The sequence below is a fragment of the Aspergillus campestris genome (genome assembly GCF_002847485.1).
Source record: "Aspergillus campestris IBT 28561 chromosome Unknown P168scaffold_11, whole genome shotgun sequence".
Classification (NCBI taxonomy): domain Eukaryota; kingdom Fungi; phylum Ascomycota; class Eurotiomycetes; order Eurotiales; family Aspergillaceae; genus Aspergillus; species Aspergillus campestris.
The window spans coordinates 274,986-298,845 of NW_020194346.1; the positions used below are offsets into that span (position 1 = coordinate 274,986).

The 23,860-nt window shown below is 55.4% G+C and overlaps 13 protein-coding genes across 13 annotated transcripts; 7 read left to right on the forward strand and 6 right to left on the reverse strand.

Annotated features, from left to right (window-relative positions):
- Nucleotides 1-182: 182 nt before the first annotated feature.
- P168DRAFT_284179 (uncharacterized protein) lies at nt 183-2,939 on the forward strand (the record flags this gene model as incomplete). Its single annotated transcript, XM_024836117.1, has 1 exon — nt 183-2,939. The coding sequence occupies one exon, from the start codon at nt 183-185 to the stop codon at nt 2,937-2,939; it is 2,757 nt and encodes a 918-aa protein (XP_024690012.1).
- A 605-nt stretch (nt 2,940-3,544) lies between these two features.
- Nucleotides 3,545-5,282, reverse strand: P168DRAFT_273715 (GTP-binding protein). Its single transcript, XM_024835384.1, has 6 exons — nt 5,100-5,282; nt 4,929-5,012; nt 4,857-4,868; nt 4,710-4,806; nt 4,114-4,642; nt 3,545-4,030 (listed from the first exon to the last, which is right to left on the reverse strand). Exons 1-6 carry the CDS (start codon nt 5,233-5,235, stop codon nt 3,653-3,655), a joined length of 1,236 nt encoding a protein of 411 aa, XP_024690013.1. The 5' UTR covers nt 5,236-5,282; the 3' UTR covers nt 3,545-3,652.
- Nucleotides 5,283-5,553: 271 nt separating this feature from the next.
- Nucleotides 5,554-7,750, forward strand: P168DRAFT_329386 (Mob1 family protein). Its single transcript, XM_024841467.1, has 2 exons — nt 5,554-5,921; nt 5,986-7,750. Exons 1-2 carry the CDS (start codon nt 5,700-5,702, stop codon nt 7,549-7,551), a joined length of 1,788 nt encoding a protein of 595 aa, XP_024690014.1. The 5' UTR covers nt 5,554-5,699; the 3' UTR covers nt 7,552-7,750.
- A 164-nt stretch (nt 7,751-7,914) lies between these two features.
- Nucleotides 7,915-8,647, forward strand: P168DRAFT_257894 (HIT family protein; the record flags this gene model as incomplete). The annotated part of the gene is made up of 2 exons (XM_024834575.1): nt 7,915-8,061; nt 8,174-8,647. Coding segments are annotated over exons 1-2 (549 nt in total), but the record flags the coding sequence as incomplete, so codon positions are not given.
- A 98-nt stretch (nt 8,648-8,745) lies between these two features.
- On the reverse strand, nt 8,746-9,809 carry P168DRAFT_329388 (HD domain-containing protein). The gene is made up of 2 exons (XM_024841468.1): nt 9,580-9,809; nt 8,746-9,521 (listed from the first exon to the last, which is right to left on the reverse strand). The coding sequence occupies exons 1-2, from the start codon at nt 9,626-9,628 to the stop codon at nt 8,875-8,877; spliced, it is 696 nt and encodes a 231-aa protein (XP_024690016.1). The 5' UTR covers nt 9,629-9,809; the 3' UTR covers nt 8,746-8,874.
- Nucleotides 9,810-10,020: 211 nt separating this feature from the next.
- On the forward strand, nt 10,021-11,980 carry P168DRAFT_312569 (uncharacterized protein; the record flags this gene model as incomplete). Its single annotated transcript, XM_024839582.1, has 3 exons — nt 10,021-10,270; nt 10,331-11,837; nt 11,964-11,980. The coding sequence occupies exons 1-3, from the start codon at nt 10,037-10,039 to the stop codon at nt 11,978-11,980; spliced, it is 1,758 nt and encodes a 585-aa protein (XP_024690017.1). The 5' UTR covers nt 10,021-10,036.
- P168DRAFT_306590 (Rad4 family protein) lies at nt 11,977-14,935 on the reverse strand (the record flags this gene model as incomplete). The annotated part of the gene is made up of 1 exon (XM_024839040.1): nt 11,977-14,935. The coding sequence occupies one exon, from the start codon at nt 14,933-14,935 to the stop codon at nt 12,113-12,115; it is 2,823 nt and encodes a 940-aa protein (XP_024690018.1). The 3' UTR covers nt 11,977-12,112.
- Nucleotides 14,936-15,154: 219 nt separating this feature from the next.
- On the forward strand, nt 15,155-15,870 carry P168DRAFT_292528 (CoA-binding protein). Its single transcript, XM_024837600.1, has 2 exons — nt 15,155-15,319; nt 15,377-15,870. Exons 1-2 carry the CDS (start codon nt 15,235-15,237, stop codon nt 15,751-15,753), a joined length of 462 nt encoding a protein of 153 aa, XP_024690019.1. The 5' UTR covers nt 15,155-15,234; the 3' UTR covers nt 15,754-15,870.
- A 74-nt stretch (nt 15,871-15,944) lies between these two features.
- On the forward strand, nt 15,945-17,413 carry P168DRAFT_48893 (uncharacterized protein). The gene has a single exon (XM_024841971.1). It carries the CDS (start codon nt 16,054-16,056, stop codon nt 17,170-17,172), a length of 1,119 nt encoding a protein of 372 aa, XP_024690020.1. The 5' UTR covers nt 15,945-16,053; the 3' UTR covers nt 17,173-17,413.
- A 9-nt stretch (nt 17,414-17,422) lies between these two features.
- P168DRAFT_321017 (uncharacterized protein) lies at nt 17,423-17,857 on the reverse strand (the record flags this gene model as incomplete). The annotated part of the gene is made up of 2 exons (XM_024840426.1): nt 17,423-17,707; nt 17,798-17,857. The coding sequence occupies 2 exons, from the start codon at nt 17,855-17,857 to the stop codon at nt 17,423-17,425; spliced, it is 345 nt and encodes a 114-aa protein (XP_024690021.1).
- A 1,472-nt stretch (nt 17,858-19,329) lies between these two features.
- Nucleotides 19,330-21,531, reverse strand: P168DRAFT_273734 (MFS transporter). The gene is made up of 4 exons (XM_024835385.1): nt 21,005-21,531; nt 20,576-20,948; nt 20,433-20,516; nt 19,330-20,380 (listed from the first exon to the last, which is right to left on the reverse strand). Exons 1-4 carry the CDS (start codon nt 21,262-21,264, stop codon nt 19,550-19,552), a joined length of 1,548 nt encoding a protein of 515 aa, XP_024690022.1. The 5' UTR covers nt 21,265-21,531; the 3' UTR covers nt 19,330-19,549.
- P168DRAFT_48902 (uncharacterized protein) lies at nt 21,357-21,704 on the forward strand. The gene has a single exon (XM_024841972.1). The coding sequence runs from the start codon at nt 21,449-21,451 to the stop codon at nt 21,629-21,631; it is 183 nt and encodes a 60-aa protein (XP_024690023.1). The 5' UTR covers nt 21,357-21,448; the 3' UTR covers nt 21,632-21,704.
- A 948-nt stretch (nt 21,705-22,652) lies between these two features.
- Nucleotides 22,653-23,643, reverse strand: P168DRAFT_321019 (NAD(P)-dependent oxidoreductase; the record flags this gene model as incomplete). Its single annotated transcript, XM_024840427.1, has 2 exons — nt 22,653-23,540; nt 23,596-23,643. 2 exons carry the CDS (start codon nt 23,641-23,643, stop codon nt 22,653-22,655), a joined length of 936 nt encoding a protein of 311 aa, XP_024690024.1.
- Nucleotides 23,644-23,860: the final 217 nt, after the last annotated feature.

Here is a 23,860-nt window from a genome sequence, read left to right on the forward strand (position 1 = left end):
CCGAAACAGAGGGCCCCAGATACACCACATCCGAAAAGAATCGCCAAAAGAGGAGAAAAAGAAAAAAGAAAAAAAAAAAATCAGGAGCTCGGTCAATCTTATGGACACCGACGTTCCTGCTCCCGGAGTGTCTGGTTCCTCATTCCTCCTCGTTCCATTCCCTCCCTCCCTCAACATCCCGGATGGACGTCTCCATAGCAGACGATTCCTGTAGCCCGACGAGGTTCGTGGGTCTGCTAGACCCGGAAAAAATCGACCTCCCGCGCCCCAAGCAGAGCATGTGGCATCGCCTAGGCCTACGCAAATGGCTGGGCCGCGATGATCGAGATCCTCCCCAGCCCCCGCCCCTCGGGGCCGCCGTCCCCACCCACCCTCCGAAACCCCACGGCAACCTCGGCCGCCGACTGTCTCGGAAAGTGGGAGTCGGTCTGCCACGAGCCACCACCTTCAAGCGACAGGACTCTGAGCGGCGAGAGAATCTGGCCCCCTTAGAACCCCCGCCCCGGCGCGCCGTCTCCGCGGACCGTCGCACCCATCGGACACTCAGCGCCCAGCGGACGCGGTCCCCACAAGCCTCGGTGGATCCCAGATTGTCCGCTCCCGAAGTGCAGTGGTGCAGCGAGCTGCACGAAACCACGGTTGAGGAAACGACGGAGACGAATGAGGACAGCGATCTCCGTTCCGAATGGAACCCCTGCCCCGACGTGACGGATCTACCCGAGGACCCCCCGGACGACATCATCGAGATGGAGCTGGAGAAACGCTGGATCCTGAACCTGAGTATGCACTTTCGGGATCGCTCCGAACGCGAGAAATTCTTTGTCACTTACGCCGAAACCCCGACCCGCTGGCGCCGCGTCACCATCTCCTGCGACTATCGCAACGCCACGCCCGACTCCCTCGAGCAGGACCTGAAGGAGCTGCGCTACCAGCGCGACAAGTGCGGCCGGATCTACGAGTCGATCCGCGAGTCCCTCGCCGAGATCCAGTTTTACGACACCGTGACCAACCTGAAGTTGGAGACGCGCGATGGCCGCCTCCATGTCCACGTCACCGAGGACGTCAACGAGATTATCCCGTACCCCCCCGTGTCTTGCATCGGACACCTCCCGACCGCTCGAATGGTCCGCGAGCGCGAACTGCATTTTGACGCCCATCTTTCGGGTTTTGTGTACAATGTGCAGATGGACGGCAAATCCTACATCAAGAAGGAGATCCCCGGGCCCGACACGGTGGACGAATTCCTTTACGAGATCAACGCGCTCCACGCCCTGCAGGGGGTTCCGAGTGTGGTGCAGGTGGAGGCGATCGTGGTCGACGATCGGCAAGAAGTGGTGAAGGGTCTGCTAATCGGGTACGCCGAGAAGGGGGCATTGGTCGACATTCTGTACGAGGACCGGGGAACGATCGCGTGGGAACGCCGCGAGCGATGGGCCCGGCAGATTGTCCAGGGACTCTGCGAGATCCACGAGGCGGGGTATGTGCAGGGAGACTTCACCCTTTCGAACATCGTGGTGGACGCCAACGACGACGCCAAAATCATCGATATCAACCGACGGGGCTGTCCCGTGGGCTGGGAACCCCCCGAAATCGCCGTGAAAATCGAGAGCAACCAGCGCATTTCGATGTACATCGGGGTCAAGACCGATCTGTTCCAGCTCGGGATGACACTGTGGGCACTTGCGATGGAAGAGGATGAGCCCGAACGACAACCGCGGCCCCTGATGTTGGATGGGGACCTACCCATCCCCGATTATTACCGCCGCATTGTGGCCATTTGCCTCAGCCCGACGCCCCGCCATCGGCTATCGGCCAAGGACCTTCTAGCCTTCTTCCCCCGCGAACTGATGGCGGGGGATCTGCCCTTGTTTCCGATCCCCGCCCCACACCCACGTCCCGGTGTTGGTCTGCATAGCGGCGTTCTACCATTGTACAACCCTCGTACCCTCGGGAGTCCGGTAGGATTCTTGGGCCCACGGCCCGGACCAGTAGACGGTTCCGCATCAGTGCCTCTGGATCGCGATGATTCGCTCCGTCCAGCATCTTTTGCCCGTGGGCGGGGCCGAGTGGTCTCACTCCCGGATGAGGAGTCACCGTCGCGCCCACCAGGGGGCATTGAGAGGGTCCGGTATGACCGCAACGATAGCAGTTCCTACGAGCTGGACCCCTTTGCCTCAGGGTGGCAACAATACTGGGGAGACAGTAGTCAACCGGTGCCCGTGGCCGGCACAGATATAATCAACGTCGACCGGGACAGCCAAGGACCTTCGGACGTGGTCCGGCGAGACAATTTGGAGGTTGATAGCATCGACCTCGACACTGATATGGTTTCCCATCGCAAGCCCTCCGCGGCTAGATCTGATTCTTTGGGCTATCCGGCCAATTCCTCCGGAGACCTGGTGGGAGTGGGTAGCCATCCTTGTCTGCGACGAGATTCTGCCTTTGAATTCCTGCCGGATTCTGCCCAGTCCGACGGATCTGCGGCCTCCACGGCGGCGACGCAGTCCAGCGCTCCCTATCCCGCCCCGGTGACAGACTTGGGGCATACATTAGACGACTGGTCGGGCCCTTCGCGTTCCGTGACGTCGTTATTACATTCCATCCTCCCCATCAACCCTGCTCTCCCTCTGTCAGAGCACAAGTTCGTCGAAACCGGCGCAGACAAGTTCTCACCCTTAACCATCCGCTCCGCCCTGGGCTACTCTCGACAAATCCTCCAAGACACGCCCTTCCTAAACGACTCGCACCTCCCCATCAACCCAGCCTTATCCCTCAAGGAATCGAGGATCCTCGAGCCCGGCCCAGAAAGATTCCCACCATCAACCATCCGCTCAGCACTAGGCTACCCGCGACAAATGTTACAAGACACGCCATTCCTAAACGACTCCCACCTCCCCATCAACCCATCCTTCGCCGACAAGGTGCTGACACCCTTATGACACCGGTGGGGTCGTCCTCACACGACAGACGAAAGAAAGCGCCCAGCATGCGATGCCCGTTGCGTTTGCCCATGATTTTGTTTTGGCGAGTCCTGCCAATGCGCGATACCCTTTGAGAGCTTTTCGATTCGGTTCTTTGAACGCTGTACTGATATCTATCTATCTACTGGAGTGTTTGCATTCGCAACTCAGCGAGAGGATGGCGAATTGGAGTTGAGTGTGGATTTTCTACTTATTTATTGACTCGTTTTCCTTTGTTATGCCTTGATTTTGAGAAGAAACTTATCGAAAAAGAAGAGGAAAGGAGAAAAAAGAAAGTGTGCATCACATTCATTCCCAATCATCATGACCACCTGATGAAAGATGAAAGATCAGATCACACACACTGCCCCATATAATCGGGCAAGCTTACGACAATTACGATATACGAACTGGATGGATGGATTTTTGGATTTTTTAGCTCATGATTTCGTTGGATAGCCTCATGCTCGTGTACATTGATATTATCTTCTTCTTCCTTTTGGGCTGTATTAATTGATTTGAATGATATTCATTATATATATTTATGTATAGTACGTAGGTGGGTTCTTTGACCTAGCACACAGGAAGTAGACATACACCTATCTATCTATGTATGTACCATCTAATTCTCTCACAGAGCACCTTCCACATAGACATCTAAACATCCAGCCCTAATCTACTAGCCCACCAGACTACTGTCCCCCCAAAAACTCCCTAAAATTCCGCTCCCAAACCTCGCCACCCCCCAACCCCCTCCCAATAAGCACAATCTTACACTCCGTCGGCCCTTCTCCCTCCGCGTCCCTCGCAGCAGCAGCCCTACCGTCCCGGATCTCGAATACCTCCCGCACAGCCTGGATGATCTTCGTCGTTCCGTCCGTCAAGACCAGGATGCCTTTTAAGCGGTGAATCTCGAAGTCTAGTTCTTCATTGGTGGCACTACTGCCAGTAGGCGATAGTGGTGATGGGGGGAGCTTCGAGTCCCACAGGACAGAGCGGAGCCAGGCGTCGACGAGGGGAATTTGGGCGGGGGTGATTGGGGAGTGGGTTAGGGAGAGGGTTGAGATTGCCTGTTTATTATTATCAGCATACATATATCATTTTTGAGGGGATATTGTGTATAGTGTATATGGGAGATGAGGAGGGGGGGTACCGGATCAATATGACTATGTCCCTTGTTTGCAAAATCGAGATCGGTAACGTTGTCGTAAGCGTGCAGATCCAACACGACGCCCTCAATCTGTGGCGTCTTGCCGTGGTCGGTGACGTGGATTTTGGCGGCGCTGTTGATGGCGCTTACGCGGGCGCGCACGCGCTCTAGCTCTGCGTCAGAGACGAGGTCCGCTTTGTTGAGGACGACGACGTCCGCGTGGGAGATTTGCATGTGCGCCATTGACAGGATGGGCCCGGAGTGGTTGTGGCTGGGGTTATGGTTGGTGTTGTCTGGCTCGTGCTGCGAAACGGTTTCTTCAGGGGATGGCGCGTCAAGCAGGCGGAGGATGTTCTTTGCGTCGACGAGCGTGACGATCCCGTCGAGGTAGATCGAGCTGCCTAGGTTGTCGTCGACCCAGAAGATGGGGGCTAGGTTGCCTGGGTCGGCGAGGCCGGTTGTTTCCAGCAGGATGTAGTCGAAGGTGCCGCGGCGGTCCATGAGGGATTCGATGGCCATGACGCCGGAATCTCTGGTTTGGTTAGTTTTTTGTTTTTGTTATATGGGGGGTTTGGGAGGGGAAATGGAGTATGTATCACTTGACGGAGCAGCAGATGCAGCCGTTGCCGACTTCCATCCATTCGGTGACTTCTTGGCCGTCTTGGTTGACGGTTAGGGGCTTTTCGATGTCGGTTGCTGGGTTGGTTAGTTGGGTTTTGTGCCTGCCACAATGGAGAGGAACTTGCAGTCTCCGAACTCTACGATGTCCATGTTAGTGAGTGTCAACGTTATTCACCTGTATAGCTCGGCAGACCAACCGTTCATAATCACAGCAATCTTCTTGCCATGCTTCTCTGTGAGAATATAGTTCAACAGCGTGGTCTTGCCCGCACCCAGGTATCCTACCATGCGCGCATGCGTAAGCAATACGAACTCTCTCTCTCTATGTATATATACTTGTAGGTTTAAGCTCTACAGGACGGCCATACCCGTTACCAGCGTGATAGGAACGCGGTCCTGCACCGGCGTGTCCTGGATCGTCGTGGACACGAATGGTTTCTCCGAGTCCGGGAGCTGCGACACATCGATCAGGTCGGGGGGTGCCTCTTCGTCGTCCATGTTCATCTATATCTTTTGGCAGGTGGGTGCTTGGTCAAGACGATCGAGATCGGCGGATGAATGTATGATTGGATGCATGGAGATGACGTTACAAAGCGGAGATATATGCCTCAGGCTGTAGGGCTTAGGGCATCGATAGTCATGGCATCCTTCCCTGCCTTGGTGCCTGAATATGAATCCTTAAGGATGTTCGTGCCTAAATGCCTGAATGCCTTATGCTGTTTGGTGCCTGGCCGAATCTAACCCGAACGGGCTAGCGCGGCAGGACTCGAGCTCCGCCGTGATGGAGGAAGGAATGAGGATGCATCATCGTCCATTCCTTAGTTTGTTGATTCGGCTTCTCCTTTTGCCTTATCTCTCTCTCTCTCTTTTCCTGTTACCTCTCTCGCAATATACCCTCGTCTCCCCCAATTGGCCCCTCGTTTTCCTACCCCCGTCCCTCGTTCTCTTATTTCCCTTGTTTGCTCAGCATGACCGCTGCGGGAGTCTCTCATCCCAGTTCGCCGCGCCTCCCCAGCCCTCCGCCCTTCACCGAGGTTCAGATTGGCCCCAAGTCGCCGTTGATCGGCGACTCGCTTGGGAAAGATGCAGAGGAGTTGCTAGGTGTTTCGCCAGCTGATGAACGGCGGATTCGACCGGGGACAAAGGCCCTGGACATGGCGGCCGGTCCTCCGCTGATTCCCCTTTCGCAGGTTTGTCCATACTTCCAAATCATCCGTTCCGTCACACCCACTGACCAACAATGTTGCTATCCAGCTGGACTCCCCTTTTCAACTGCAAGAACACCTCAAAGCGCTTTACAACCATTACACCCGGCCCGAAGGTTCCGACACGGTAGTCCCGATCACACGGCAGGTGGCTGCGAAGCTGGCGGAGCCGCCCGAGGGCGTCGACCGGTCGCTCTGGCTCTACGAACTGTGTCGATTCCTAACGATGAAGGTGAACAACCTGGTCACCGCGTTCTTCGCCGAAGACCCGCCCTGTTCGTCGCAGACGTGCCCGGAGATGCGCGCGTCGGAATGGCAGTACCTGTGCGCCGTGCACGACCCTCCCAAATCCTGCTGCGCCATCGACTACTGCTGCCACACACTCGACTGGGCGACCAACATCCTCACCTCGACTCGGCTGTTTCCTAGCCGGCTGGCGCTGGGCGGGCCCGAAGCTGGTAGTGGGCCCCAGGCCATGCGCCACCTGACCAACATCTTCCGGCGCCTGTATCGCATCTTTGCGCACGCGTGGTTCCAACACCGCGAAGTGTTCTGGCAGGTCGAGGGTCACGACGGGCTGTACATCTTCTTCAAGACCGTCTGCGACATGTATGCGCTCATCCCCGAGGACAACTACACCGTGCCCCCGGAGGCCGAGGGCATCGACCCGGCCAAGCCCCACCCGGCGCAGGAGCAGCCGGATGCGCGTCGCATGACGATCTTGCGCAAGGAGCCCGAGGGTTCGTTCTCGGGGTCGCTTGAGAATATGGAGAACTCGTCGATCAGCACGGGGGCCACCACGCGTCGACACAAGAACAGCCCGTCCATCAACTCCCGCGTCACCACCATCAGCGAGAGCGCCGAAGACGAAGACGTGCCGCAGCGACCATCTGCTCCGCAGGAGTCGGCTCCTCAGAGCAGCGAATCCCCCGCCCCCGCCGCGGCTGTTGAGGAGACCTCAGAACCGGCGGAATCCACGGCGCCGGAGGCTAACGGTGCCCAGATCACTGTGGCGGAGGTCCTCGTGGAGGAAGTGGCTCCAGAGGGTGAGAAGCCGTCCGACGCCGAGTCGCCGCAGGAAACACAGGCGGAACCAACGCAGGCGAAACCAACGCAGCCGGCTGCAGAACACACTGAGGACGCTCCAGAGACGAAGCCAGAACAGCCGGAGGGTACCGCAGAGACGAATCTGCCGTCTGAAGCCCCAGTGACGAAGTCAGAGCCGCCGTCCGAACCGGAGCAGACCGATTCGAAGCCGACCGATTTAAAGCCGAGGGACTCGGACGCCGCACCGGAAACCGAGTCTGCGCCTGAAACTGCGCCTGAATCTGCGCCTGAACCTGCGCCTGAATCTACGTCTGAAACCGCAGCTAAGCCTGAAATTACGCTTGAAGGTACCCCCGAGGGGACTCCTGAAGCTACACCAGAAGTCACTCCTGAAGTGACGCCTGAAGTTTCGCCAGAGGTTTCGCCAGAAGTTAAGAATGAAGTCACGCCTGAAAACTCGCCTAAAGGTTCGCCTAAAGGTTCGCCTGAAATCACGCCTGTATCCAAACCCGAGACCGAATCCGCCCCCGAGCCCCAGCCTGAGCCCGAACCGGCAAAGGAGGCATAAGTTTGCTTGAATAACCGACAAGATGATACTTGTCATCCTGTGGACGACGATCCATACAGCTACGAAATTTAATACCTGCATTGCACTGATGAGTTGAATGTTTGTTACGTGATGCTTAATTTGAGGTTGCATGTAATATATGATTGCTTGATTGAGGAGGATGGAGATTGAGGATTGAGGTGATCAATGAGATACCCTGAGACTGAAGTGTATACAACCTGACCTACTGAATATGTAACTCCACCGTAGAGTCCGTACAATTTATAGGTATTTCCTGACCGCCTGCGCTTCCGCCTTTATCTGCATGGCATTTCTGTCGTTCGCAATGATCCATTGAGTTTAGACATAAACCCCGACTATTATAAAGAATAGAGCGATATACAGATAAATAAAAAGAAAAGAAAAGAACAAAACAAAAAAGAGAAAAACATATACATGTCCACCGACAACATGATCCCTGCCCCCAAAGGCGCCCCCATCCACTTTGGGCCGTTTGTGGTGACATCACAGGTTAGTCCTCCTCTCCTCTCCCTATACTCAACCTAGAGAATGCAGAACACAAGAGAAAGACAGAAACAAATAAGCAAATAATCAAAACTGACAATTGACTGAAAACAAACAGGTCTTCTACCAAACAGCCCTAACCATCGCCCTCGTAAACCTCAAACCCATCCTCCCAGGCCACGTCCTGATCTCCCCCCGCCGCGTCGTCCCCCGCATCCACGACCTCACCCCCGCCGAAACCTCCGACCTGTTTCAGACGGTACGGCGCGTCGGCCGCATGATTGAGCGGGTGTACGATGCGTCGAGCCTGAACGTTGCCGTGCAGGATGGGGCGGATGCCGGGCAGAGTGTGCCGCATGTGCATGCGCATGTTATTCCCCGGAGGCGGCTGGATCTGCCGACTACGGATGCGGTGTATGAGCTTTTGGATGGGGATGAGGGGGATTTGAGGAGGGCGTTTGGGGTGTTGAGGGAGAATGGGACGGAGGAGAGGAGGAGGTCGAGGTTTCCGGCTGTTGATGATGGGGAGAGGACGTCGAGGGGGATGGAGGAGATGGAGGATGAGGCGGGGAGGTTGGCGAGGGAGATGGAGGGGGAGCCTGTTGATTAGATTTTTTGATTATGGGGGCTGTTTCTAGAGAGGCTTTACGGTAGATGATGCTTGCTTGTTTATCATATTGATGAATCTATACCTGTTGCGTGTACTCCATGATCTGTCGTGTCCAGACGCCCGTAAAGATCGGACCCATACACAAGAAGAACGAAACCCGAAATGCAGCCGTAACACATCAACGCCGTATCGCTAGACCAAGTCACCATTTATGAGTGACCAACTCCGTTCGTCTCCGTGACCGCCCGCTGCTTCTTCCAGAACGCCTCCCGCTCCTGCATCACGGCCGCCGCCCACTCCTTGGTCTCGGGGAGGGTGATGCGGGCCGCGACGTGGCAGAACTCGGTGAGATCGATGGCGTGGGCATGCTCGTACTCGACCATCTGCAGCAGCAGCTCCATCTTGTCGACGTCGTGGACGAACTGGGCCTCGAGCGTCTCGTTGTCCTCGTACTCCTGGAAGACCTTCAGGATCTCGGGGCCCGTGAGCATCCCACCGGGCACGCCGCCCAGCAACGTGTTGGAGATGTAGTTCATGGTATCCGCTTCGCGGCGGGCTTTCTCGGGCTTGTCGACTCCGTCGGCGGGCGTGATGTCGCCGACTAGGGACTCCGCCATGTCGTGGACCAGGGCCATCTTCATGCAGTGGGGCAGGTTGAGGCGTGCGGCTAGGCTGGGCGGTGCGAGCATCGTCATCATCGACATGCGGTACATGTGGTCGGAGACGGATTCGCCTGAGTTAATGCCGAAGCGGCGCCATCCTTCGCGCTTGGTGGTCTTGAGGAGTCCGAGGAGGTGGAAGAAGGGGATGGGGGAGGTGGAGTTCTCTTCGAGCGGTTGGGGGAGGGTGGAGAGGGCTGCATTATTAGTATGGTTTTTTCGTTTGCGCATTTATTGAAAGTATGGGATACTCACCGGACTCAACGGTCCAAGAAGGATTATCGCTTGTAGAGTTGGAGCTCATGGTGGAGTAGTATACAGGGAGAGGGGAAGTATACACGTGGGGGGAGATCGACCGCTGTGAAGGCTGGGGGGAGTGTCAACCAGAGAATATGGAGAGTAGAATAACCAAAGTATTGAATGTAGGCTTTAAATGCAGATGTGAGAATGCTGCGAACGAGAGACGAAGAGATTGAAAGACTGGCAAGACAACCCAGAGAAAGAGAAGTCAGAGACCAAAAGTGAAGATTGAAAGAAATCCGTGTTTATCTCCGCGTTTGCACTGTTTGCATCTCCCGATTGTCGCTGCCGTGATCGCCTTAGGCCAACCATCGTCACTTCTTTGTTTACCGCCACTTTCTCTGCAGTTACGGAGGCATCTCTGCTTGATCGTGGAATTCTAGGTCTATCCTGTCGCGTTGAAATCGCATCCATGCAATCCGCCAGAACCCCCCGCCCCAAACCCCCCAACTGGCCCCCTCAGTCATCCCTGGCCGTCTTCGTTCGCAACCTGCAGCTCCTCCAACTGGATTGCCATGATGACTGGCCTGGTATAACCGTGCGCTCCCTGGCGCCCTCGTCGCAGAACCAACGCCAGCGCATTAAGGCCATCGAGTGGGCCCTGTATCATCTGGTCGCCATCTGGGACCCCGAGACCGCGCGTGATGTACGGTGGACGCCATGCCCCTCCATGTCATGCCGGACCACTGACTGACGGCGTCGCCAGAAACTCCGACCGTTCTTCCCGCCGCTTGAACCGTTGCAGTCCGTGAACTTGCGCGCCGCCCTATTTCGTGTGCTATCCGACCTGAAGAAGAATGGCGACCTGGGCCGGGAATCCATCCTCCGAAAATCCATGCTCGATGATTGTAAGGGGGACAAGGTAGACGAGCTCCTGGCGCTATTCTCGACCGCGGTCCTGCGGAAGAGCCTCGCGGGTGCAGTGGAGGACAATGTCTCCTTGCGTCTATCCATGGCAGAGGGCGTGACCCGTGACGAGTACGAAAGGCTGTTACCCCTCATTCTGGCGCATCGCGTCTCCTTGCGGTCTGCGGGGGAACGCCGAGCTCGGATCCGGAGCACCCATGACCAGTTCGCTCACCTACTGGATCGCAAGAAGGACCAGTTGAATGCACGGGCCAGGACAAATGTGGCGCCGGCCCCCAACCAAGACGGAGAGACAGATTCCCTGGCGCGCGAGGTGAGGGCCAACTGGCTGGGTAGCGCCGAATGGGCGGACACCCTGGTCGACGGCGGCGCTCAGGGCAGCAGCGATGCATTCCTGGAGCTCCCGTTCGATGCGGCCTGGTCGAAGGCCACGGCCTCCACGGTCGAGGATCTCACCACCAGCTCGACTCCAGACCTCCTCGTCGACCTCGAATCGCGGGTCTTGCACCAGCGCGCCCGCCTGCACCGCTGGCGCCAGTATGGTCACTCCATCCACCGACAAGGGCGTGTGCAGTCGAACGGCACCTCCAACCAGCCCTTGGTCTTCCGCGATCACCAGACGCTCACCGTCGCGAGTATCTCCAAGGCCGTTCGCCAACCCTTGCAGCGGGTGTCGCCCACGGCAGAGGACCGGTCCCTGCTGTTTTCCATGACCGAAGCTCTCGCCCGCATCAACGGCACGACCCATGCCAGGAGGCGACGCACTCCGCCTGGCGGGACGAGGGATCTGAGTTCTCGCAGGTCACCACCATCGCCCGAGCCGGATCCCCCGGGCGAACCAGAACCCCAGCCCGCGCCGGAGGCGACGCCCTCTCCACCTCCGGGTCTGGCTGTTCACGACCACCCCGGTAACGCCGGTGCGACGATGCCCGAGACAGACCACCAGAGTTCCGCACAAAGCAGCCCAGTCGATGACGAACCGCCCGCCATTCACATCTCCCAGGACGGAGAGCCACCCGAGCCCCAGCCTCGGCCGCGAGCCGGTCACACCTCTCTCGCAGAGCGCACGCGCAGATCCATGTCCCTCTTTACGCCCTCGCCGCCCGCACCCGAGCGCCGTGAATCCCACCGATCGCACCGCCCGCGCGCCTCATTCCCAGTGAACCAATTCGATACGCCACGGAAACAATCGCCAGACTACAGCCGGGCGTCGACACCGCACGACGAGCTTTTCGAGGGCCATCCTGAATACGCGAGTGTGTTCAAGTCGCGGCCGCGCATCGCACTTAGCCCCGTGGCGTCGCCGGCGGTGCATTTCAACCCCGTTGATGATTATTTGGATCTCGGTCCGGCCACTGAGAGTCCTGTAGAGGCGGAGGCGGAGTGGGCTGCTGTGGGGTCGCCTTCAAAGGGTCGGGGGAGATGACTACGAATTTCACAAGCTTTTCAGTAAACAGAACTATGTTAATTAGTTTCAATCGAGTTATAAGATATACCGGGTATCATCCAATGCTTCCTAAGTTTACCCTGGTCCCGCTGAAATACCACCCTACTCCAACCATATAACGCCTGTAAATAACCCCACCAAGAAAAGAAAAGAAAAAAAGAAAGAGAAAATCAACTACCGTCTCGAACTCCGCGTGCGCCTGCGCGTAGAAGGAGGCTCATACTCCGACTCAATCTCCACCTCACCATCATCATCATCATTGCCATCATCGTCGTCGTCATTATCAGTATCATCCACCTCGGAAGAGATATCCTCCGGTGGAGGGGAAATTTCCTGCAACGAGCTATCGTCGGAGATGTCCATCCCTGTCACTCCTGCCTCATTGGCTGCTTTTGGGGCGGATTGAGATGGCGGGTGGTGGTGTCGCTGCTCTACAACTAGAGTATCGGTGTTGGATTCCTCATTTTCTTCCTCGCCGGGGAGGAGGAAGCCACCGCCGCCGTGGTTGTTGTTGTCTTCTTCGTCTACACCAGGAAGGAGGAAGCCGCCGCCGTGGTCGTTGTTGTTGTCGATTCTGGCGTTGTCTTCTTCTTCACCCGGGAGGAGGAAGCCGCCACCGTGGTCGTTGTCGTCTCCGGCGTGGTCAGCGTGATCTTCAGGGTTATCACGAGCGGGACGGGAGCGGCTACTACTAGCGAAAGGATTGACAGTATCTCGCTCGCGATCGAGGGCATCATCAGAAGGACCATACTCCTCGCGAACGCGCTCAGTGATACGCAGACCGTAAAGAAACTTGCGCCAAGTCTGTAGGATGCGAGCCTCAGCTTTGAGCTGTTCCTTGCGGCGCTTTTCAGCGGCGTCAGCGCGCCAGGCGTCCTTAAGGAGATCCTCGTTTTCAGCAGCCACGACGACACCCTGGATGACGGGGACAGCCATCTTCGAGCCGAACTCGAAGCCCGTGACGGCCTCCGCGTAGTCGATGTTGAGCTTTTTACAGAGCCGGACGGTGCCGGGCCAGGGGACATGTGCTGCGCCGCGGGGGACCATGCGCGGGACGAAGCAGTCGATGTTGCCGTAGTCGTTTTTGGGGATGATGCCGTTTTGGATGGGCGGTGGAATGATCCATTCTGTTTGGTATCGTGCGTAGAGACCCTGCTGGGGTTTTTGGCCGGTCTCGCGCGTGAGTTCGTCGACTTCGCGCTTGCGGAGGAGGGTCACGGCACGGATGGGGACGTGCTTGAGGGCTGTTTCGCCGCGTTTGATTTGGCGCCCTTCTTTGTGCCAGCTTTCGGCGGAGAGGCATTTGAGGACGTCGGCGCGTCGGTATACGGGCTCTTCTTTGGCTTTGGCTCCTTTGCCGCTTGTGAAGGTGCGTACGGGTTGCGCGTCGGGTCGGAGGGCTTCTTCGCGGCGGAGGAAGCGCGGGAGGACGAACTCTTCTGATGACCGTAAGCTTTGTAGGGTGTCGCCGACTGGGGCGGCTTTCTTCTCCGGTTGATTGGGGACGAGGTCTTTGGCTTCTTCGATGTCGTCGACGACTGTCCGGTCCTGTGGGGGTCGTCGGTAGATGTGCAGCTTGATGCGGAACCAGTCGAGCTCGTAGAACTTGCCTTTCCGACCTGGGATGGGAATCTTCTCGACGGGCATACGGAAGCCTTTGGTCTTGCCGGGCCATGTTCGGCGGCGGAGGTACCGCGTCGTCACATCCTTGGCTGTCTTGTCGGCTGCGTAGGCTACCACGTATGCGATCACTTGCTTGGCCCGTTCGGCTTTGGCTCCGCGCGGCTCGAACACGGCCTGGAGCTCGGGGGTACTCGCTACGGGGTTCTGGAGCACGAGTGGGTCGACGGGGATGATCTCGTGGGTGATGGGTGAGGCGACCTCGGCCCAGTAGATCGGGAAAGGAAGGTCTCGATCGTACCGGGGTGGTGCGGGGCGTTTACCCCGTGGGGCATCTAGATCGCTGCTATCGGTGTCTAGATCTAGTACGTCATCGGTGCCTGTTTCCGTTGTCGTCGCATCCGGTAGCGTGTCGGCCGTCTTGGAAGAAGGAGGTGTATATGTTTCCGCTTTGGTCCACCCGAACCCCAGTGGCTGGAGGCTGGCGACCAGTCGTGCCTCTATCGAGATTGCGCGGAGAAGCGCGGTGAAGAGTTGAGCACCGAGATCGCGAGACCCCTCCATACGCTCTGCGGCCTGGCGAAACCCGTCCAGATTCTGGATTTTCTCGCCATGTCTTTCAGGATTGGGATCCTCCTTGTTGAAAGCGGCAATCTCGGCCTCTAGCTGCGCCATGGGTCGGTAGCCGTGCTTTCGCAAGCCCGGAGCGGTGATCTTGAACTGTTTCTTCCAGTAGGCCGCCAGCACGCGCAGCAACGGGATGATGGGGTCGCCACGGCTCATATCCGGCTGACCGGGCTCCATGCGCGCGGCGTCCTCGCTCCAATCTCGCTCTGACTTGCGCCGTTGCTTGCCTTTGACTGTCTTCTTAGTCGCTGACAATTTCGGGGGAGGCTGTTCCAACCCGGATGCGATCCGCCACTTGGTAATCTCCTTCTGGATGGGCGGGGGCAGCTTGCGGCGTAGGATATCGTGGGTTTGGGGGTCGTTGGCCCAGTGATTGCGAAGGGCATTGTGGTAGAGTAAGAATTCAACATGTAGACAATGGGTCTGAATGCGAATCTGGCGCTCGATCTTGGAAGGGGCTTTCTTGCCGGTCAGGAGGTCAGAGACATGGGCTTCGTTCTTGTCCAAAGTCAATTCGAGATCCTCGATGGGTGCGGAGGGAGCTATGGCGGGAGGGATGGCGTCAATGGCATCTTCCCAATCGACTTCGTCCGAGCTACTGGACTCGGATTCACTGCTGTTGGAGTCATTCTCTTCGTTCTTGACCTGGTTTGCGTTGCTCTCGTCGCTCGGAGCAGGGGCCGCATGACGGCGTTTGGCGGAAGGCGGATCCTCAGAGGAGACACGCTTTCGGGGGACGAAGGGGGGCATACGAGGGCGATTGGTCAGATTAATTGATATGGTGTCTAAACAAAAGCAATCTAGATGAAGAGAACGAAGATAGAAGAGGAGAATAGATCGTGGACAGGAATTAATTCATTGATCGATCGATCAAGATGGATGGATTACATAACGTCTTAGCTAAGCTGGAGATCTCCCCGCATTATTATCGCCGCTTTATCAGTGCCAGATGATGCAGACCGAGGTTCAATTTCATCATCGTTGGAGTACAAATACTCCTCTGCAACACCTCTACCCTCGCGGTATTACTCTCTTCTCAAATCATCAACATGGATGCTGTGAAACGTTTCTTTTCTTCTCCGCGGTTTGCCGTGGCTGGGGCGAGCAACGATCCCAATAAGTTTGGCTACAAGCGTGAGTCCCATACATCCTTACCCCACGGTAACACTCCCTGATCGGTGTTCTGTCTAGTTCTGGCCTGGTACCACGAGCATTCTCTTCCAGTGACTCCCCTGAATCCTCGCGCCGCGCAGATTGATCTCCCCTCGCGGAGCTACGAGACAGTGGCCTCCCCCAGCAAGCTGCCCTCGCCGACACAGACCTCGCTGTCCGTGGTGACCCCACCGGCGGTGACACTGGCACTGCTCCAGGAGGCACACGCGGTTGGCATCCCTGCCGTATGGCTACAGCCGGGTACATTCAACGATGCAGTGATTCAATACGCCCGAGAGAACTTTGCGGCGGTGGTGGCCGGTGATGGCGGACGGGGATTTGAGGGGTGGTGTGTGTTGGTGGATGGTGAAGAGGGACTGGCAGCGGCAGGGGTGCCATGGAAGTCACAGCTGTAAGCTGAGTACCACAGATTATCAGGATAGATTGAATGTGACATGAGAGATCAAGATCATGTAAGATGGTTGTAGATGCATCTGGACACTAATCCAGAACCGGCACGGGGGAGATCACGGGGTCAGCCCCAACCATTTCTTTCTTTTCTTTCTTGCTTTCTCTTCTATACTTCTTTCTTCTCGTCAGGCTTACGGTGTGATCCTCACGGCTGCGTCCTGTCATCCCCGCTCTTTCGTATCCCCCACTATTCATCTATCCAGTTAACCCGCTCGCTCTTTCGAATGACTTGACAAAGGACCAATATGCCCGGCACCCTCCTTCTCGACGACACTCCCATCCCTCCGCAGCTTGACCGGGCCGCAGCCCCCTCGCAGCTATTCCAGGTGCCCCCAACGCCCTCGGCATCCTCCGCCCTTTACCGCACCATTTCTCGCCGTAAAAGGTCTCATTACTCCAGTCCTCCCGGCTACCCCGGTGGCTTCCGTGATCCATCCACCGACTATGATTACCGTCATGACAACGACGATGAGAACGAGCGTCGCATCCTCGGCGAGGGCGACTATCGGCCCAGCCGCTACCGAAACCCGCCGCGACGGTCTGCCTCGCTAGATGACAGCGTCGACTCGCTGCCGGATGTCGGTCGCAAACGCAGTCGGCTCGACCCTTCCTCGTCTTCCGCCGCCATCGTCGCCGCATCGCCGTCTGAAAAAGTCATCTACCCGTCGCCGGTCGAGTCTCCCGTCTCGGGCTCCTGGGGTCGGACGGTGATGGACGTTGTAGGCAAAGTGTGGGACTTCTGCTGGACGGGCGCCTTCCGAGGGTTCTACGCGGGCGGAGGACCGGGCTACCCGATGGCAACCGGAGATAGAGCCGGGCATGAAGCCGGGGACGCAAGCTACAACTATCAGACGATGGCTACGGAAAAGCACCATTTCGAATCGACTCCCATCCCAGGAGAGTACCCGAGTGAACACCGGCGGTATAGCAGTGGATGGGGCCATGACGATGATGCCTCCCTGCACGGCAACTGGGTCCTAGTGTCACCCGAGGCTGACGACACCAGTCCGTCCCTTCGTCGACGAACAGCAGCGGGATCCGATCGTCCCGTCGCTCATCTAGCCCACCAGTACCACGCTTCAGGCCATCATTCCCGTCGACGACATCCGCAGTCGGGTAAGCGCATGCTGCTGTCTCAGCCGGCAGGCAAGCTGCCTTTTTCATCACCAGCCAAGCCTCGCGAGAGTCCCGTGTCGGTCGAAACCCAGCGGTACATGGCGAGACGACGACGGATGGAGCGCGAGGAGGATGCCAGTCTCCGGCGGCTGAACGAACAGCTGCAAGCCATGATCCGTGAGGGGAAGCAAGCATTGGGGACCCGGGTCGAGGTGGAGATGGAAGACGCATATGATATGGAGGATTAGCGTTGTCTTTCTACTCGTGGTTTGCAAGACAAACTACGACCGTGCGGACTTTTTGGAAACGGAACATTGCTACGAGTACCCCTCAGCGGAACGAATCAACGATTAATGAATGTACTTACTACGATTTGGTTATTACTTACATGATGGACGATAACAAAAGAATGACACCAATGGCAAAGCCATATGACTAACATCAAGCATGGAGCGGAAGAAGAAGACATGTATGCCATCATCACCAAGAGATACACGATCAAGCCTGATCGGCTTTTTTTCCTTGAGACTCTCCAGACTCAGCGCCCTGTCCCTCCTGACTCTTCTTCTGGCCCTCTGCAGCCGGAGGAGCCTCCGCAGCAGGAGCCTCTTCAGCCCCCTCCTTCCCCTTTCCCTTCCCCTCCCCTTTAGCATTATCCTGTGCAAGCATTTCCTTCAGGGAATGTCCACCAAACGACACCGAGTCCATAAGCAGGCTATGCACGCCTCCCATGCTGGCCAGAAGGCCGAGGAGGTTCTGGCCCTCTGCGCGGGGAATGTTTTCCTGTAGTCATACTCTCCATCAGCTGGCTGTTGGCTTGCTATCTCGTAAAGGTGATAGATGTCACAAGCAAGTGTACGGATTGAGACGAACCGGGATGGGAGCTGCGGTGGCTATAGCCGCGAGGAGGAGGACGGGGAGGGCGGGCTTCATCTTGTTGTTTTTTTCTCTTTTTCGCTGGGTTTCTTGTAAGGTAAGGTTTGGGCTGGGTTGTCTTTGGGTATTATCTGTTAGTTTTAGGAGATTGTTTTCTGTTGAGGACCATACATACTTTTCTCAACTTGACTCCTCCGAAATCCAACAGTTATCACCGATCAAGACAAGAAATAACCAAGCTCCAGCTCTCAGAAATCAAGAAAGAAAAGAAGAAATACACCAGCAAAAGATGTCTCCATCCCTGCGGTGGACGTCGCGACCCTACGCCCCTACATTCCATGTCTCTGTTGTTTACCTCTGTTTACGCCCTGTCCCTTTATAGAATAGGCTTTCACATTGGTATTCCGATGGACTGGTTGGATTAGCCACACAATACGATCTAAGAAGCTATTGGAAGAATAATCTCTCTTATAAAGGTCTACATCGTGGTGGTGGTGATCGATGTACGGATTACATACATGGGTAGACACATCGTGCCCGTTAATGTCCTAGCAAGGGATGAGTAAATCATTAGATTCTGTCTTCAAGGGTGTATATTTTTATCAAGTTAGAAATATCTTATAAAAGGCATAGACTCTGTAATCGCAGCCATTTTCCAAAGGTGGGAGATGAATGGATGAGTTACTTTGTTTCTTCTCTGCTAATTAAGTCTGTCTTCTTTGGCTATGTAGACTCTTTGACTGTTGATGATTTGACTAGATGGCAAACTTATACACGTTTAGCATCACTATTAGGATGTCTGAAGTTGTGATATTTCGCATACAGTTATTGAAACCTGATTGCTCACAAAAAAAAGGTAGTAAGTATAGCACTTTCCGGGTGCTTAAGTAGAATCGGATAGGGCTAGGACACTGCTAGGTTGAGCGATATATTTCCTTGATTTGTTTGATTTGACCACTCTTGGAATGCCAAAGGAAAAATTCCGACACGATGACGCAGCGCATTATTAACTGCTGGATTGCGTAAGATCTCTATCCAGGTACTGTCTTCTTTTCTTACATGTGTGATCTTCCATATCTCTCATGTGGCTGAAGATACATGTGATATTCGAATTCTCATGTCTACACAAATTAAATATGTAAATGAATAATTGAAAACAGAGATAAGAACAAAAAGAAAAAGGGATGAATCCAATAAGTAAATAAAAATAAATAAATAAACCCCTGAAACATCAGCGTCGTCAGCTCCATTCCATTAACCTTCCTCCTCCCCCCTCCCATGCATGCATGGATCTGCACGAGCCAACCCCGAACAACTCTTAACGGCGGAAGGATCATTTACCGCGATCCTGGACCGTCTTTATATTCTCCGAGAATGAGACATGTCTTGCCTGCAGATGATGATCGACGGCCTCGCCCTTTGGTATGTATGTATCTACGTATACTTTGATTTGAGATAGTAGCCTAGGCACTTAGTGGTGATTGATGCCTTATGATCTGTCTGTTTCACGTGGATAGAGTCTTAATTCTGTGTTTTTCCCCTGTTGAGAGGGTAATGTTTCCTTGTAGGGTGGTTGGTCACTATACAGACGCCATTCTAATGCCCAGTGCAATATAAACGAAAAACAAGAATGTGGTCAGAAAACAAACAACCCCGAAAACCACCAACTCCGTCCCGGTCATACTCGTAGAAATAAATATGCACATGCTCATGATATCAAACCACCCAATACAAAAAGAAGACGCGACATTATTGAATAAACCGCGGCTGGAAGCGCGGATTCACCCGGAGCCGCTCCCCATACCGCAGCAGAAAGTACGACGACGGCGCAAACGCCACCGCAATAAACCCTAGCAGACTATTCCCCCACCCCAGCCCCAGCTTAGCGTACAGCGGCGGTCCCGCCAGCGGGACAACAGCGCCGAAGACAGACCGTAGCGCCAGCTCCGCTGACACGGCGCTGGCGGCGTACAGCGGGTACGCGTCTACCAGGTAGACCTGCGTAGATAGGTGCACGTAGTAGAGGCCGGCGCCGAGGAAGAAGGTCCCTGTGATGGGCACCATCCAGTGGAGGTGGTACTCGGCTGTCCAGCCGTACCAGAAGAGTCCGATGGGAACGAGGGCGCAGCCTAGGACTAGTGGGGGGAGTCGGTGCTCCGGCGTCATCTTGCCGTAGCGCTGCTCTTGTCGTTTGAGGTGGCTGTCGGAGTATAGGCCGACGGTTACTTGCCCGACGATGAACCCTAGGCCGAGACCCAGGTAGCCGAGGCCGGCTTGGCCCGGGGTGAAGTTGTATACTTTCTCGAAGATGCTTGTGAATGTCGTGAATAGCACGTACATGTAGCTGTATGTCACGGCGCTGTACAGCGATACGATCAGCACATTCGGTGACAGCACCAGGAACAACAACGGTCGTTTTAGAGACTGGATCAGCATGTGTCCGAAGGTCTTGTCCGTGTCGTATTTGGTCTTGTACCGATGGCCGGTGGCTTTCTCCAGTTCCATGGCGCGACGCTGCAGGATGACGGGGGCGTAGGTCTCTCGCAGAAATATGATAGATACGATCGCAATGGCCCCGCCCTTTTATTGATTAGCTGCTGTAAAGACGGATCTAAGATAAGACACCACCTACCAGGATGGCTTCCAGCCAGACTGTCCACCTCCAGCCGATGCTCTCGACCATGAATCCACCGAAGATGGGACCTGACACAAAGCCCTATAAACAATGTTAGCACGATTGGGAGATACCAACCACATGAGAAAAGAGAAACATACCATCAATGGTCCAACCGTCCAAACCGTCATAGCCGTTCCTCGTTCCTGCATAGGCATCATGTCCGCGACGAATCCTCCGCCAACAGTGACAGGCACCGAGCTAGCCAAGCCCATAACCAGCCGGGAGAGGATTAGCATGGGCAGGTTGATGCTAGCTGCGCAGGCAGAAGCGGCGGCCACGAAGAGCATGTTGGCGGCGTGCGTCACAGGCAGCCGTCCGCTCACCTCAGTTATCGGAGTGAGTACCAGCGGGCCGATGGCAGCGCCCATCACATAGATGCAAACAACCAGGGACTTCATAGACGGGTTGTTATTGTGGAATTCTTCCAGCACCTGCGGCACGCCGGGTGCGAAGATCGTCGACACCATTGACCTGGGCGCAAGTCAGCAAACAGGTCTGCAGGCAAACAGGAGTGTTGGGAAGCATACACGTTGAAGCTACTCAGCGAGATCAAGGCGATGGTCACCCATTTGCGAGCGCTGCCCCAGTTCAGAGGGTTCAGCGGGTCGCTGGGCCCCTCCCAGTGCACGAAGCGGTCATCCCCATCTTGGGAGGACCCGACTGTCTCGAGATCACTGGACAGCGAGTCGACGCCTTCAGCTTCCACATGGGCGATCTCCTTCTCTAGGTCGGACCTGGAAGTCGTTGCATAGGTAGCATCAGGTTCAGGCGGGGTCTGCGCCGGCATGATAGGTAATAAAGGGAGAAGAAGGTCTGGGCTGATGGGAGAGAATGCGATTGGGAAACAACATCATCAGCATGTTCGGGGAGACGACTAAATAACCATGATGCGGTCCTCCATGTCGCCTCATTGTCGATGATGATTATAATGATGGTTTGGAAAGTGCTGGGTCGGTAACGCGCGTCTTCAGATGGACAGTGAATTCCTGGTATGCGGGTCGATGTGGTCCAGCTGGCCAAGATTGCCATTTTCTTGTTTTTTTTTTTTTTTTTTCTTTTTCTTGATTTGGGTTTTTAATTCTTCTTCTCCTTACAAGGCATGTATCATACCTATTGCTGTTACGACCACCCGCATGAGCCCAGACCATGGATAAACAATAACGTTGGTAATTGAGATCCGAGTACGTGATAAGAAGGTGAGCCATTGAGACTACTGTTTAGTGGCAGGGCGACCTAGGAAAGGCGAAAACCCTTGCATAACAGGCAAGGTTATCGTGCTACAAGGCCAATAACGGGCTCGTCAAAACTTGATCGACAAGCCAGGCCAGTGGGCCCATAAGGCAACACCTTGGTCCATCTTCACATCACACGGAGCGGCGTTTGGGAGCGTCCCTGGCAATCCCTTGTGGCACCAGTTTGCTGTGCATCGACCTGACGCGGCCTGAATTAGGTCTGACTCTTGTATGACCGTGGTGGGTCCCATCATTCCACGGGGAATGGGTCCTCGCCGAAGGGTGCTGGTCCCTGTTTCGCCATCAAGGTGGCAGGCAATCTCTGCATGCCTCTGTTGCATCCAGGGGCTGGATATTGAAGCTCGGTCATGATCACGGCATTATATTGCTTCCCATTTGGAAATGACTGACGTGGTTTCATTCATAGCTGTGGATTTTCTTGCATGGAATCAACCGACTTATTGGGTGCTCGAACAATCTATGACGAGGGAGGATGATTGCGCGAGACATGTCGATCCAACAATGCATACCATTAAGGTAAGGATCGGGGATTACCCGGTAGATCACCCGGAAGCTTGACTAGGAGACAGGCTCTGGCCTATGACCACGCTCGGAGGAGAGAATATCTCGTTGATGCTGTCACAAAAGCTTATCCTGACTGTCGGATTGAAGCCATCTGTGAGGAGGAATGAGACGTAGATAAGTATATCGTCTTTGTCTCAGGTTCACATACCGATGTTGACTCGTTAAAATCATGGTAAATTCGCAGTAAGGAAGATATGACAGGTCATCAATCCTAGCCCTTGATTCCATGCTACCTCGATGACGGCGTATTGGGCATTTTCGATTGCCCATACATTGGCTAAATCGTATTTGCAACGCACCTTCAAATATGTACTCTATGGGCCGTAGCCCTATAGATTCAGCCCCATAGGAAGACCGATCACTTCCTCTCATACGGTAGCCCTGATTCTTTCCGGATAGCGCCATAAACTCCTGCAATATCGCCCTTCTCCCCACGCTCCGCCTTGACCTCCTTCAAATACCCGTCTGTGACCTCTACGCTGCGCATGCGCATGCCAGCATCTTGGCCTAAGCTAGCCGCATGGCGCAGGTCCTTCCGGGCAAGATCAACAGCAAACAGCGGCTCCTCGCGCTGGTAGTAATCACCGCCGGCCATCCGGTCAGCGTACTTGGCGAACGGTCCGGGAAACGCGATATTGATGAACTTCTGGTACACCTCGATACCCAGTCCCGATTTCTCCGCCGCCACCATCCCCTCCGCTAGCGTTTCAACAGTGTTGAGAATGAATGTATTGCCCAGTACCTTAAGTAGCGTCGCACGGCCCACGTCGCTGTCGTCACCCACTGGCATAGTTGCGATCGCGACCACACCGTCCAGAAATGGCCGGATGCGCTCCACGGCCGCTGCCGCCCCGGCTGGGACGACCAGCAGCTTGCCTGCGTCTGCCATGTTGGGCGCCCCGAACACCGGGCATGCTATATATGCGGCGCTCTGCGCGGCTAGGGTCTTGTGGATGCGTCGCGACGTGTCTGGGTGAACGGTGGAGCAATCCACAAAGATTTTGTCAGCCAAGTTGACAGAGGCGTCGTTGATGAGAGCGTCGATGATCTGGTCCAGCGCATGGTCGTCCCCCACGCAGATGAAGACAATGGTAGCATCTTTAACGGCGGTGGGCAGGGACGAAACGGCTGTGGCTTTCTCAACGCCCAGAGACTCGGCTAATGCGGTGGCTTTTGATGTAGTACGGTTGTAGAGAGCCAGGGGAGTTGTTTGGGGTCCTTTCAAGGCGATGTTACGGCTCATGCCCTGTGGATCGATCGGTTAGTAGGAGGGAAGAGGTGGAGAATGGAATGATACTTACGCGCCCAATGTTACCCAAGCCAATCCAGGTGACACGTTCCGAGGCCATGATGATATTACTTTGACTTTATGAAGTGGTGATGGGAATAGGATGAGTAGTTGCAGAGGATAAACCAGAGAGTGGGGATGAGAGGGGGAGAAAGGCAGCAACATAAACTACGTAATGCGGGAAGATCAATTTAAACTGCTGCACGGTTCAATTCTTAGCCGATAAGTACATGACTATCCATTCCAATTTCTTCCGATAGATAGAATAAGATAAAACA